Source organism: Coccinella septempunctata, chromosome 9 (assembly GCF_907165205.1).
Source record: "Coccinella septempunctata chromosome 9, icCocSept1.1, whole genome shotgun sequence".
NCBI lineage: Eukaryota > Metazoa > Arthropoda > Insecta > Coleoptera > Coccinellidae > Coccinella > Coccinella septempunctata.
Window position 1 is genome coordinate 11,556,114 of NC_058197.1, and position 14,214 is coordinate 11,570,327.

Below are 14,214 nucleotides of genomic sequence, written 5' to 3' on the forward strand. Positions count from 1 at the left end.
GAACTGTTAAGTACTGAGAAGAGAACCGTCTTCGCTTGAAACAAGAGGATCCCTGAGGCTGCTGATGATTGCTTGGCGAAACGTTGGACAGCATGAGCTAAAATGATGGAAATAGCCTTATTACTACAACATTCTATTTAAGGTATCTCATCCCAGACAACCAACACCTCTTTTCGAAGTGCCTCTAGTGTCTATGGAGAATGTGGTAAACGGATTAATCATCTTCCCATAAAGCAAACCATGGGTTCACAATTGTGGGCGAGAACCCAAAAGCCTATGGTAACGTTCTTTTCTCCAAATATCAAATTATGCCCCCATCCCAACATCGCTCCTGGCACCTGCAATGCAATTGGAGATAGGATAGAATTACGAGATTTATTACAAAAAGAGTTGCTGTTTCAGAATATTCATCACATATACGAGGATGTATTGATATCTATTTAGCCTAGACCTTTTATATGCATAAAAAAAATATTGCGTTACCATAGCAACGAACAATAACTCATTAGAAGTGTTAGTGTGAAGTTTGGGGTCAAAAAAGTAAAATACAGTTACGCAATAAATTGAAAGAAAGGAGATGTCCAGCGAAATTGTGAAAATCGAAAAATTTGAGTATCGAGCCATTATCAAGTACCAGTATTTAAAAGGGTTAAAAGGTTCGATCTGTGCTCGATTTGAAAACGATGTAGACTTCTTAAACCGAATTGTTACTATGGATGAGACTTGGGTACTTTTCTACTATCCAGAAACAAAGCAACGATCGATGGAATGGCAAAACTCTGGTTCTCCAAGACCTAAGAATTTTCGTGTCCAAAAATCTACTGGAAAAGTTCTTGCTTCGGTTTTTGGGGATCGCCATGGGATCATGATTGATTTTTTGGATAAAGGTAGAACAATAACCGGAGATTACTATTCGACATTACCGACCACTCGACGGTAAAAAATTAAAGAGAAAAGATGCGGAAAGATATCCAAAGGTGTTTTGTTTTTGCAGGACAACGCCCCTGCACACAAATCTCATGTTGCCATGCAAGAATTGGTGATTTAGGGTTTGCATTACTAGAACACCCCCCTTATTCACCAGATTTGGCTCCATCCGACTATCATCTCTTTTCTCAAACTGAGAAAAAATTTAAAAGGTCGTAAATTTTCTTCCAACGAGGAGGTAATAAAAGCTGTGGAGGTCTGATGGTTTTCAGAACAAGAAGAAACATTTTCTTTGAAAGGTCTAGGGACGTTGCTGTAATAAATGTATCCAATCAAGAGGAGAATATGTTGAGTAATAAAATATTTTGACATTGAAATTTTATTTGGTTCTATAGTAGGCTAAGAATTTTTCAAAATATCCTCGTAGATCTACGATGATTTTTCAGGGAGAAACGCGTATCGAAAATTGTCCATGGAAACTCTCAAAAATATGGGCTCATTAGAAATTCGAAAACCGAACGGTTGCGCCGAGCTCAATAAAATTTCGAGATTTATTGCTAGAAGGACCTCTCTTTCGGAATAAATATTACAGTTAGATTAACGATGATTTTTCTGGGATATAAGCGTGTCGAAAGTTGACCTTCGAAAAATTCCCAAAAAGGTGGGGTCAGTTATAAAGAATCATCAAGACCGATGAGTTGCACCGAGCTCGATAAAATTTCAATATTTATCTAAAAATAGAAGAGTTGGTCTTTGAAAAATTGAGAGGAATATTTATTCAAACATCGAAAAATGATCACAGATACAAAATCGAAAACCACACTGTAGCTATACTCATATTTGAAAAACTAATCATTTCTGATCCTGACATAAACAAATATATTACTAGCAATTCCTGCGAATAATATCAATGCCCATAGTATGTATATAATATATCTATAAGTTTACCCAAAAACACTTAATCGACTTTTAGAAGCAGAGAGGAATTTGAAATTTTTAGGGTAGACTGTTTTTTCCATATGATTCGAGAAATATTTTGAATGAAACCTTTCAGTAACCTACTATTTTTGTAACTATGGAGGCTATTATAGTCTATATACAATCCTTGTGGAGGAGGTAACGCAAAGTGAACACAATGGTATCGATAACCACAAATTATGAAAAAAATAATATAGAGCCTAACTCAAACTCGACAGATCGAATACAATGAAATTGACTCAGTATTTGGGTAACCTAATCTCTTTTAAGTTCCTTGTCCAATCACCTCATCACCTGGAATACCGACACAAAAAATTTGATCGCCAGACACTCCAAATGAGGTCAGTTGTTTTCAAAACAAACAATACTCTTACCTGAACTCTAAATTCAAGTTCAAAGGTTCAATGCCGCGCATTACATTATATGAGAACACGAACTTCTGAAGGATCCTTCAACAACAAATCCAACAACGTGACAATTCAGTTCAATCAGAGCTACCACCGATATTTTTTTCAATTTGCAGCCAGTCGAAAGAAACTTTTATAAACCAGAGCAGTTGAGTCGACATCGTCAGTCATGATGACGAAGTGCTTCATATTTTCCCTGCTGGGGTTGTTATTTGTGTGCACTGTGAGTATATTCGACAAGATAATTGGATAATTCTGAAATTGGATGAAATTCATATTTTGGAATAGTCTTTCTATATAAATTCTAAACATGTACAATGAGGCATTTTGAAAACAGTGGGTGCTCTGCATTTTATCATACTTGTTGGCGAGGAATTCTGTCACTTTATCTGCAGTTTCTTCCTTTACCAACAGAATCTGTAGTCTTCAGTTTCAGCTGACCTTATCTCAATAGGTGCTATTGGGGTTGGTTTTGGCTGTAACCTGTAGGAAAGCAAATGAGAAAGTGTTTATACTTCTCGCTATGATCAAGATACTTCTTAGATCTCGAAGTGTTAAAATTCCAGAAAAGACACTTTTCGGAAAATTCCGCCAGATGTTTTCCTTTCGGTTTCTTCCTTCACTGGGACTGGACACTCTGTTTTTTCTTTCTACGCTCAAAACATCAATTCACCTTTTGCCATAACTGGTCTTTTTATGGGAAATGTTTCAATATTCTGATAAACCTTTTCAGTCAGTCAGTATATTGTAAATAAAAATGTTTATATAGATGGTATGAACTAGGCTCTTCTTTCATCAATTCCAAAAAAAAAGGGAATAAGGGTTTCAAAACGGAGCCAGAGATAAGTAACCAAAAACAGACAATATTCAGCATAGTTGCCTTTCATACCTTCATCAAATATTCACCAGTTAATAACCCAACAACTGTTCACTCTGCCTTCCTTAACAAACAAATTATTTGGCCTGGCATGCAAGCTTAGACCCGAAGAAACCTTGGCATTTCCAAACATCGGCTCGGAATCGATGAAGAATGTCTTTTTCAGAGTTATAATCGCCAAAAATGTCCCCAAAACACGAAAAAACATTTTAACGTGACCTTCAAGAGATTGAAGTTCTATATTGATAGCGTGGCTTGAAATGACATAATGATTTCTCTGCTTTCAGGCCCAAGCCGACACAAAATGCAACCTGAGGGCCATCTTCAAGACGCCAAGAAGAAGCAACTATGACGAATTCGAACTTATGGAAAGATCGAGCTTCTTGAACGAAGATCCTAAAGCTAAGCCAGCTGAACCGACAATTCCAAACACATTTTCCAACGCACGCGTACTGCTCAGGCTTGGAGACTACAAGAACGCCGTCAAAAAGAACAACAACAACGTTAACACAAAGATAACTTTGGCTGGTCCGAATCACAACAACTACTATCAACCCCCTTTCGTACATCCTTACTATGCACCACCAGTTCCTCCAATGGGATACCCTTGGAGTTTTTACTACCCAACTCCGAGGTTTCCACAGTACGCTCCTCAATACTACGTGGTTGATCCCTCAAGATACGTTCCTCAATACCCAGCAATCCCTCCAAGAGTTCCGATCGTGAGTCCATACGAAATACCTCCAAAACAACCTGTCCGCAAACCAAAAATTTTGATAAACGATCCAATCGTCTTGGACAACTCAGTTATACAACAAATTCCCATTGCTTCGATCCAACCAAAGAGCTCAGCATCCAATGGTTTAAACACAATGACGGTTATACCAAAAATCCTCATCGATACTGTAGCTAAACAACCGGCTATCGTTGAGGAATTGGAGACGAAAAAACTGGCTGACTCAACCCTGAACAACAAGGAAAATGCGACCAACATTGAGCCATCCACCGAAGATCCAAAAATCGATATCGGCGAAGAACCAAAGGCGCCAGAAGTTCAAGACCTGAAAATCGAAGAAATCCAACCAAACACCCAAAACTTGACGGCTGAGGAACCGGTTCTTGTCGAAGTGTCTCCTGAACAGATTCAGAACATCCCTGAAGAGACCTCGGACCAACAAAACTTCCAAATAGTGGAACTAGCCCCTGCCATTTCTCAAAACCAACCCCCGAATGAGATCTTGACCGTGCCGGACGTGGACAATTCGCTCAACAACCCAGTTGAAGATAAGAAGGAACCAGATGTTGTGGTCGAGCAAGAAATTCTCCTCAGGGACCCTGTTCCAGAGCCAGCTGTTGAACCTATACAGCCAGAATCACCACCTGAAGAGAGTCGCATCCACAACATGGATCATCCTCGTGTTCTCCACCCTGTGAAACTTTCGAACAACATCGAAAATGTTGAAATAGTGGGTGCAGGAAACGTCAACATTAGTTTGAGTAAGAACTCACCACCAACTATCGAAAGCTGTACTAACACCAAAGACTTTGAGCTGGTCGATCTATTAAAGAAATCCTTAGTTCCTTTCATCAACTTAAAAACACACGACGAACCAAAACTATTGGTTAGCTATCCTATAATCAATAACGTCGATAAAAACATACCTGAACATCCTTCAGCCATCATTGTTGAATCTTTAAGGAGGGAACCTACCTTCTGTGCTGCTTGTGCTGATCGTGGACAATCCAGAAGGAAGGATGTTGATATCGATAATTTGAACATATTCAAAATTGCTCCTGTGATGCCGCAAGTGTTTTCTGATGTTCAAGAATCTTCAAGTGGTTATTCAATGTCATCGTCATCTGCCTCTCAGTCTGCATCATCCCCTGACGGTACCCCACAGACTATTGTGAGTGGATACCAAGTATCTTCAGCATCTGGATACTATGAAGACCCCACCAAGAAGATTATTTACAGGAAACCCACAGAAATAACAGTGGTGCCACCCCAAATAACCCAGGATATCCCTAGCTTCGTCCAACCCACATTGGTCCCACAGAATCCAGTTTATCCTCATCCACAGCATGAGGTTATTCCAGTAACTTATGCAGAACCTAGGCAGGAACCTCCTCGGATGATGGAAAGATCAAAACTGTTGGATTTGTTCGGGTATTTGTTGGCAGATTTTGCCCCCACCCCTTCGGCACATTCTAGACCAGGTGTTTGTCCATACTGTGCAAATTTGATTAGATTACCAACTGTGGTGAGATGTCCCCATTGCCTCAACTACCATGATGTATCTAGAGCCTATTCTTCACCAGAAGCACACAGGAGTTTCTGCCCCCATTGTATGGCTTCAAGACAAATCGGGCAAGAGATGTGGAACCCACCAAGATTACCCACGAGGTGTCCCTATTGTGCCAAATATAGGGGTGAACTGAACCAGCTTGGTGCAGCTTAAGAAATATATCAATCAAAAAAAGAATAGTTAATATAAAGTAATTTTTTGGGTGTAGTGCTAGAGTAGAAAGCTGTAGTTTAGATTCAAATTATAAAATCTCAAAATCTATTTTTGTATATTTTTCAATAAAACTAAAAATACAGTTCCTCTTTTTCTCACAATATTTTTCAACTCAAAAGTTTACTTGATGAATGTTCTATAGATGAAGTGCCAATAAATGGTATTCAATCATTTTCAACTTTCCGTTGACAAATAAAGATATATTCCGGATGGGGTAAAAAAGGAAGGAAAAAATGCAACTGAAACATTTCTTGCACTATTTGAATTGTTACAATACATATTTCAAAGGCTGAGAAGTGCTACGAATGCTACGATCTATTTCTAAAGGAAAATTGTGTGACTGTGTAGTAGAAGTTCATGCCATACGACTCGTTTTATCCTAAACATCGGACTAAAACCAAATAATGAAGACGCTTACTCATTCTGAACTGTAGAGTTTACGTTTAATTCAATAATATTTGAGTACTTTGACATTGAATTCAAGAATATTTTGTAAATAATGCTGGGTCGTGTTACGTTAGACGATAATAGTTATGATGGGTTTTGTTTCTTCAGAGTATTCGCAGAGACCATGTCTAGTCTTGGTCACAAAAGTTTGACTGATTTTGTAGTATTATTATGTTTTTTGTTATGTTTACTTCAGGTAAGTAACAGATATTCTTTCTTCTGATCCTTTCGAAAAGTAGATGTTTTTGAAGGAACTTGATCAATTTCCTATTTTATTATTTGGATAATATAAAAGTATAACATCCATCAGTCATCACCAACAAAACTGCAATTCTCCACCAGCACCATGATAGCCACTCAGTTTTCATCCATGTATATTTTTCTTTCGATAATTATACACATTTAATTTCTTCTTCAAGTTCAATATAATGATCAAGTGGTCAACACTCACCAACCATACTGTTCAAGATAAAATTGTTAGTGTTGAAAACCATGAAATAATCTGACAATTAAATAACTTTTGAAATAACACCAAAAAAGAGTGGGATCGTTAATTCTACGAGAGTTTTATACAAAAAGATTCAAATCAAAAGTAAAAAGTAACTCAACTTTATGTACCTCTCCAATTTTTTTCCAGGTTTTTGGAACACCTATCGATTTGGACAAAGATGATGAAGATGAACTATTTCTCAATAAAAATATACCACATAAAAGGTAAGGTATTATACGTAAACTCATTCACAATAAGTACATACAATGCATGTTTTCAATGAACTATATATTTGCCATAAGCCATACCAAACCAATATAAAAACCTCATGCGATCTAATGTAGGTATAGTTCAAGTTCAAAACGGTTAAATTCATTTCCCGATATAAGGAATTTACAGGGTGTTTGAGCACCAATTACTAACAATTGAGAAGAAAAAAACGTCTCTATAAAACGAACAATTTCATGAACAAAAACCCCAAAAAAAGTCGATTTAGCAGAATCATTTTTCTTTTGAAAAACGGTTATATTCCAAAGTTTTTCAGATGTAGCTTAACTATTTGGAAAGCTCGTGAAAAATACATGCTGATAGCTGATATTCAAAATTTCTTCATTGAATGAGTCACAAAATCCCCTTGTGTATTCAACCCTCTCAATACTCAACGATAAAACACACTGGTAGGTAATTCCTTTTCCGGTGAAGTCCAAGATATACTCCATTCTGGACCTTCGACATTCATCCCCCCTGTTTGTTCCTAAATTTTCCTTGTAGATTATATTATTACATAAAAAAATCAGATAAAATTGTTGATTCGGCAAAATTAAATAATAAATTTTTTGTTGCACAGAAAATCTGCAAGAATGGCCTTCTTAGAAGAGAGCGACGACCCTATGTTTAAGTTCTTGACGAAGATTTTGAATACAGCCCAACAGAGAACCAAAAACAGATTGGTCAGAGCTCAGAATGGAATGAAGGAAACTCAAGAGCTAAAGACTGAAGTGGCGAGGAAATTGAGATACAATCACTTACCCATTAGAGAATATGACTAGAAGTTGTGAAATTATTCTTGAGATATGTTTATTTATATTTTGATAAAGGTTTTCTTGATTATGTAGTTATTTCTATTCATGTCTGTAGTTGGATCCTTATCTAATTCATATACAATGAATCGGAAAAGAGGTAAGTAAAGGTAAAAAAGATTCGTTTGACCCCAAGAATCAACTGTTAAAATATAAATGTGCAAGTCAAAGACTCCGCACTGTATAATAACAAATAGAAAAAACGATTCTGTTGAGCAAAAATAAACGGCGGAATACCTGAATAAAAGATATTGAGGCGTTTTATTATATTGCCAACTGTGAATAGTGAACGGTTTTTATAAAGCCCTCACTAATCTTTTATCTAATTATATATTTGTATTCAAGTCATTTTTATTTCAATTTATTTTATTCTCCTCAGTCAATGGAGAGTGCCACGCAAGTGGTTGAAAAATCGTTTACAATTGCAAACGATTTAATAAGAACAAACATTCACAGGTGTGCCAATTCCGGGGCAAATTCAAAAAAAGCTCGTAAAAAAATTTTAGATACTTACTGGCGTCTGATATTCCTATTGAATTCCATCTCTGCTTTTTTGAAAATGTCGTTCATTACAAGGTGAGTTCAGCAGAAAATAGCATTCGATTTCTTATTCGCTAGAAATATGTCAATTTTCAAACAGTTTACATGTAAGGCGCGCGCGTTTTTTCATTCACCAATTTGGTATGGTCGAAAAATTACATTGGCATGTCCACTACTTAATCAAAACTCTCTGTACAAGTATAAGGTCGTGAGGAATGCTTCAATAGCCTTTCAATATGAGGTGTAATGTGTAAAAGCATTAAAATGAAGTTCTTTGAAAATTTTTCTTCAACATTAGTTCTTGAAAGTCTGAAATGGTATTGGAAATCCATATCGCTCTATGCAGAAACTATCGTTTTGAAAATAATCTGTAATTTTTGGGTGTTTTTTTGATATTTCATATAATCTTAAAATAAGCTAATTTTCGGATGAATATGATTCGAAAGGAAAAGATTGATCCACTAATAATATTAACAAATACAATTCGAATCGCGACAAAAATTTTAATCTGAAACTGCCAATGTCAGTTGTATTGTGATTCCACCACATTACTACCGAGTCGTTTTTGTATTACTGGTGGAAATGAGGTGAATCTCACGAAAAATGACGTATTTCGGTCAATCAGATTCCACCTCAACCACACCAATTTGGTTAATTAAAAAACGTGCGTGTACTGATGTACTCAAAATTGACAAGTATTTTGTCAACTGTCATTCTTGAACCAGCTAATTATTATCACCAAAGACTATTGATATAGTCTTTGCTTATCACGACTTTTAAGTACGAATGATACAAGACAAAATACCGCACATGTAGGTCTACAACGCTCAACGTCGCGTCTACTTTAATTCAAATTTGAAAATCTAGAGTTCAAGAAATTAAACATCTTTTACGGCGTGACAGGCTGAGCTAGATTAGTCGGTAAATACTAATATCGTTAGCAACGATATTGGGGTTGGTAAGAGTGAAATGAATGACCAGATCAAGGGTTGGGAAATCGGTATCTGCGAGCGAACCGCTACATCTCGAGGACCAGGATAAACGCCTAACGAAAGACGAATAACAACCGGAACGTGCACAGCAAATGCTCTCCGCTCAGGAGGCAGATTGGAAAATCCTAACACCTAGACCAAGAGATTCGCTCTTGGCTAAAATATCTGACCAAAGGGCAGATGAATTGGCTTCTGCAAGCTTCTATAAGATGCTCTATAAGATGTGAGTTTGCATAACAAGCTGAAAGTGTGGATGAACATTGAAACAAACCAAATTTTGATATAACATTTATTAAAAAAAATCTGCTGCAGTCAATCTTTTCGGAACTTGTATTTTCAACAGATCATCAGTCAAATTCTCCTTCTTCTCTGCACTGTTGCTTAAAGGCGGTTTGATTTTTGGAGTAACAATTCGTTTTGGCGTCTTGGGTGTTTTAGTCCTAAATCCAGGTGTTGCAGAACCTGTTTGTGGAGTTCTATCGGGAGTCCTCAACCCTATTTTCAAGCCAGAAGTTGCTAATCGTCTTGCTGCTGGAGACATAGAGGCTAACACATCCAAAGATGAACTAAACCTTGGGGAAGGACTAGCAATCCTTTTGGCTGCATCCATTGCCTTCTTTTTTCGATTCTTATCTTTACCAGCAGCTTTTTCTGCTAATTCTAAGGCTATCTGTTCTCTTCTTGCTGGTTCTGTCATTTTGAATGAAGGTCCAGAAGTCCTAGAGAAATTAAAAGTAAATTATAAAAGTGAGGTTAGGTTAGGTAAGGTTAGGAAACTAAAAACAGGTTTATGAATACTAAATGACTAAGAGACAACCAAAATGACCTACCTTGGAAGTGGAGTATCACTCCCATCTAGTCTGAAGGGGGTACCTTCTATCATACCCCAGGTCATTAGAGGACTTGCCATAGCATCTGGACATGGAGAAGGATCCTTAATAAAGCTGTATCCAGCTACTTTTGGGGTCTCTTTATTCAACTCTTTACCATCTACTCCAATCTTTCCATCTAATGTTTTGGCTTGTGTTTTTGCTATTTCAGATAAGGTTTCCTTGTTCTGGTTTTCGTTAAAAGGATTCTCAACAAACCTGTAATAAAAATTCAGATAATGAAATGACTGGGTGAAGAAGGCAAAGTATTTAAAAAAAAAAATTGTACTAGGTTCGTGCTTTTATCCTGAGTGAATTTTACATAACCTCTCCTAACCTAATTTTATCAATGACATCTGTCAACCTAACACTATAAAGCTTCAACAATGGGAAGCTAAAAGTTGAACATAAAATTATACTCTAAAAACAACAGTCTTATGTTATTCAAGTGCAAATAGTGATGAAATTCATACCTTGTATTGGTATAATTGATCTGAAGTCTATTCTCGTTGATTTCCTTCTCTTTTTCTTCAGTTAGGGCAACTCCATCCGGTACATACATAATATAATTCTTGTTTTTGTATCCCCAAGTATCCACATTGAATTCTTTCTCAGGCAACATCGCCTGTTGCTCTATTGAAGGTAGGGCTAACATTTTCTTTTGTTTTTCCTCGTTTTGACCCTCAACACCGTAAAGATAAGCATATTTTTCTCTGTGTTTTCTCTCGCTTTCTTCAAGTATATCAACAAAACTGTCATTATCTTCTGAATCATGCGAGTTTAAGAACTGATCGAGGCTCAATTTGGGACCATTCGTTGAATTTTTATTGATTGGAGTTGATGGTTCGTCAAGGTTCGGAACTTGGGGAGTGTTGTGGATATTTGCCGGTGTTTCAAACGTTGCAGGACTTGGAACTACAATAAATAAGCAAAGTGAATATTTTTTTGAAGTAAAATTGGAAATTGTATATTTGAATCGGATTTCTAGGTTCAGAATCAATAAATTCTCCATCTTGATGATATAATCTAAACTCTATCTATATCTAACTAACCTCTTATCGGAGGAGGTTTCTTCCCACTGTACTTTGTATATAGTTCTCTTAGTTTTGATATATCATTTTTTTCTACTGCATCTAAATAATCGTTTTGTGCTTTCATTTTCTCTAACGAGGGAAAGAAGTCTCTTTGGATAATTTTACCAATTTCCTACAACAAAAATGATTCCATATTTGACTACTGTATTTATAATTGGGACAAGCAGAGGAATGACTGTTATGGATACTAAGGGATGATTGATAATATTGTTACTTTAAAAGAAGACTGTGCTTACCTCAACGTAGCTGTCTTCGTCCAAAATTATTTGTTTACGTTTTTTCCTCACAGGTGCCTGAGGTTTTTTGAACTCCAACAGATCTTTATGTACAGTTTTCATATTTTCAAGTGCCTCACGCCCTGGTGATTGGTTAGTATTGGACATTTTCAGTTAAATAATTGATATAGATTGTAAATATCGCCTTTATAAATAAAAATTTTATCGTATTGATGAAACAGCTGATTTCAAGGTTGATGTCAACTTTGACAATCAACATTTAGGTTATTTTAAAGAACACAATATTCTTACTCTTGAAAGGTATGTGTTTTACTGATGGCCTCTAGTGTGAAAGAACTGAAATAATCAATTTTGCATTTTTGTTTTCAAAGGTCATTTTTCCTGTTAGGAGGTAGAAATCATTGAAATAAACCATTTCACCAAAAATGGTCCACATGAAATATTCAAGATGGCGGACCACCGCTGAATTCGAAGGGATTCATGACTAGTTCAGCACGTTGATTCGCACGGCTTGTAGATTATACTAGTTTTATGCTTTCTTGAATTTGTGGGCTCACATAAAATGCTACTAGAGGAAGCAGAAATTTGCCTGAGTTACCTACAAATTCGCCATGCTGAAAGTTTCATATAGGCCCTATTTTGATGAGTTCTCTCACCGTAAAGATATGTTGGGATATGTCGAATATCAATTCTTGGGAGGTTATTATAGTTTTATTCATCGAGAGGTGAAGAAAACTAGTTTTAATCACAATTGTGTATAATAATGACACAAATTAGTAGGATAACAAGTAAATTCCTTATTATTTAATTAAAATATAAGGAAACTTGACCTCGAAATTCGTTAAAAAAACGATCTATTATGCTCCATTTCCCTGAACTGAACCAAATAAACCAAATATGATGTGATTCCAGCTACCATCTACAACATAGAAAAATATGTTTATTCATCGCTATCCTGATCAAATGGTCCTCAAAATTTTTTGTGAACAGCAATTTTCCTTGAAGAACTCACCGAATAAATCAATGTCCAGTCAAGAGGATAAAAACACACAGAAAATTTCAGTTCGTTGAGTTTCGATTTCAAAAGGAACAATTCCATCTGTGAAGACAGGCAGTGAGTAGGTTAATTTCAGAATCTATATAGAATATAAGTTATTTGGGCTCTCAATATGTCATAAAATTGATAACGCCTTCAAGATTGAGGAGCTGAATAATAAACCAATTTGATTCATACGAGGATGTATTGATATCTAGTTAGCCTAGACCAGTTCCATGTATATAAAAAAAATATTGCGTTACCATACAACGAACAATAACTCATTAGAAGTGTCAGTATGAAGTTTAAGGTCAAAAAAGTAAACCAGAGTTACGCAATAAATTAAGAGAAAGAAGATGTCCACCGAACTTGTGAAAATCGAAAAATTGGAGTATCGAGCCATCATCAAGCACCTTTATTCAAAAGAGTTAAGAGGGTAGCAAATTTACGAAGATATGCTTAATACCCTTGGTGATCAATGTCCTTCGTATGCGACCGTGAAAAATTGGAAAAAAGAGATAAATTTTTCATTGAAGATGATGACCGATCGGGAATGCCAGTTTCTGTGTCAGTTCCCGAAAATATCGGTGCAGTTCATGACATGATTGCATGAATTGCTGCAAAATGGATCCCCAATTGTTTGAATGTTGACCTAAAGCGTGCAAGGGTAGAAGCATCGCGTTCGATCTGTGCTCGATTTGAAAACGATGTAGACTTCTTAAACCGAATTGTTACTATGAATGAGACTTGGGTACATTTCTACGTCCCAGAAACAAAGCAACAATCGATGGAATGGCGACACTCTGGTTCTCCAAGACCTAAGAAGTTTCGTGTCCAAAATTCTGCTGGAAAAGTTCTTGCTTCAGTTTTTTGGGATTGGGGTAATCATGATTGATTTTTTTGGATAAGGGTAGAACATAAACCGGAGATTTCTATTCGACATTACTGACCACTCTACGGGAAAAAATTAAAGAGAAAAAACGCGGAAAGCTAGCCAAAGGTGTTTTGTTTTTGCAGGACAACGCCCCTGCACACAAATCTCATGCAAAAAATTCGTGATTTGGGGTTTGAATTACTAGAACACCCCCCTTATTCACTAGATTTGGCTCCATCCGATTATCATCTCTTTCCTCAACTGAAAAAAAGTTTAAAAGGAGATAATAAAAGCTGTGGAGGTCTGGTTTGCAGAGCAAGAAGAAACTTTTTTTTGAAAGGTCTAGAGATGTTGCAGGTTCGCTGTAATAAATGTATCCAATTAAGAGGAGAATATGTTGAGTAATAAAATATTTTGACACTGAAATTTTGTTTGGTTCTAGTGCGTAGGCTGAGAATTTTTCAATATATCCTCGTACATAACATCAGTTGACATAAAATCAATTGAGCTAGCCTACTAAAAGTATAAACAGAAATACCACTTGGCCGAGAAAGTGTAGGTTGACCATGCTTAGTTCTAATTTCAACTTGTCAGAGCAACATAATTCATACCCAAATTGATGATCTCTCTTTATTCGATTTCCAGTAGTCACTGCGATATAGAATTGCACCCTAGTGCCATCTGGCAGGAAACACATTCATAACTCTCAGAGTAAAGATGTTTCATCTCAAGAAGGATTTTGACTGACACACTGAATAACTGACATGAATTACTCAATATAAAATTGAATGTGACTGTTATATGCGGCATTCATTTGAAAATGCTCATCTATCTCAAAAAGGTCAATAT

At 36.4% G+C, this 14,214-nt stretch overlaps 3 protein-coding genes across 3 annotated transcripts; 2 read left to right on the forward strand and 1 right to left on the reverse strand.

Annotated features, from left to right (window-relative positions):
* Positions 1-2,368: 2,368 nt before the first annotated feature.
* On the forward strand, positions 2,369-5,790 carry LOC123320616 (titin-like). The gene is made up of 2 exons (XM_044907978.1): positions 2,369-2,535; positions 3,477-5,790. The coding sequence occupies exons 1-2, from the start codon at positions 2,482-2,484 to the stop codon at positions 5,646-5,648; spliced, it is 2,226 nt and encodes a 741-aa protein (XP_044763913.1). The 5' UTR covers positions 2,369-2,481; the 3' UTR covers positions 5,649-5,790.
* A 402-nt stretch (positions 5,791-6,192) lies between these two features.
* Positions 6,193-7,755, forward strand: LOC123320434. The gene is made up of 3 exons (XM_044907752.1): positions 6,193-6,351; positions 6,793-6,869; positions 7,493-7,755. The coding sequence occupies exons 1-3, from the start codon at positions 6,208-6,210 to the stop codon at positions 7,692-7,694; spliced, it is 423 nt and encodes a 140-aa protein (XP_044763687.1). The 5' UTR covers positions 6,193-6,207; the 3' UTR covers positions 7,695-7,755.
* A 1,776-nt stretch (positions 7,756-9,531) lies between these two features.
* On the reverse strand, positions 9,532-11,693 carry LOC123320011 (splicing factor ESS-2 homolog). The gene is made up of 5 exons (XM_044907142.1): positions 11,456-11,693; positions 11,178-11,331; positions 10,599-11,040; positions 10,087-10,344; positions 9,532-9,975 (listed from the first exon to the last, which is right to left on the reverse strand). The coding sequence occupies exons 1-5, from the start codon at positions 11,600-11,602 to the stop codon at positions 9,549-9,551; spliced, it is 1,428 nt and encodes a 475-aa protein (XP_044763077.1). The 5' UTR covers positions 11,603-11,693; the 3' UTR covers positions 9,532-9,548.
* Between the last annotated feature and the right edge of the window lie 2,521 nt (positions 11,694-14,214).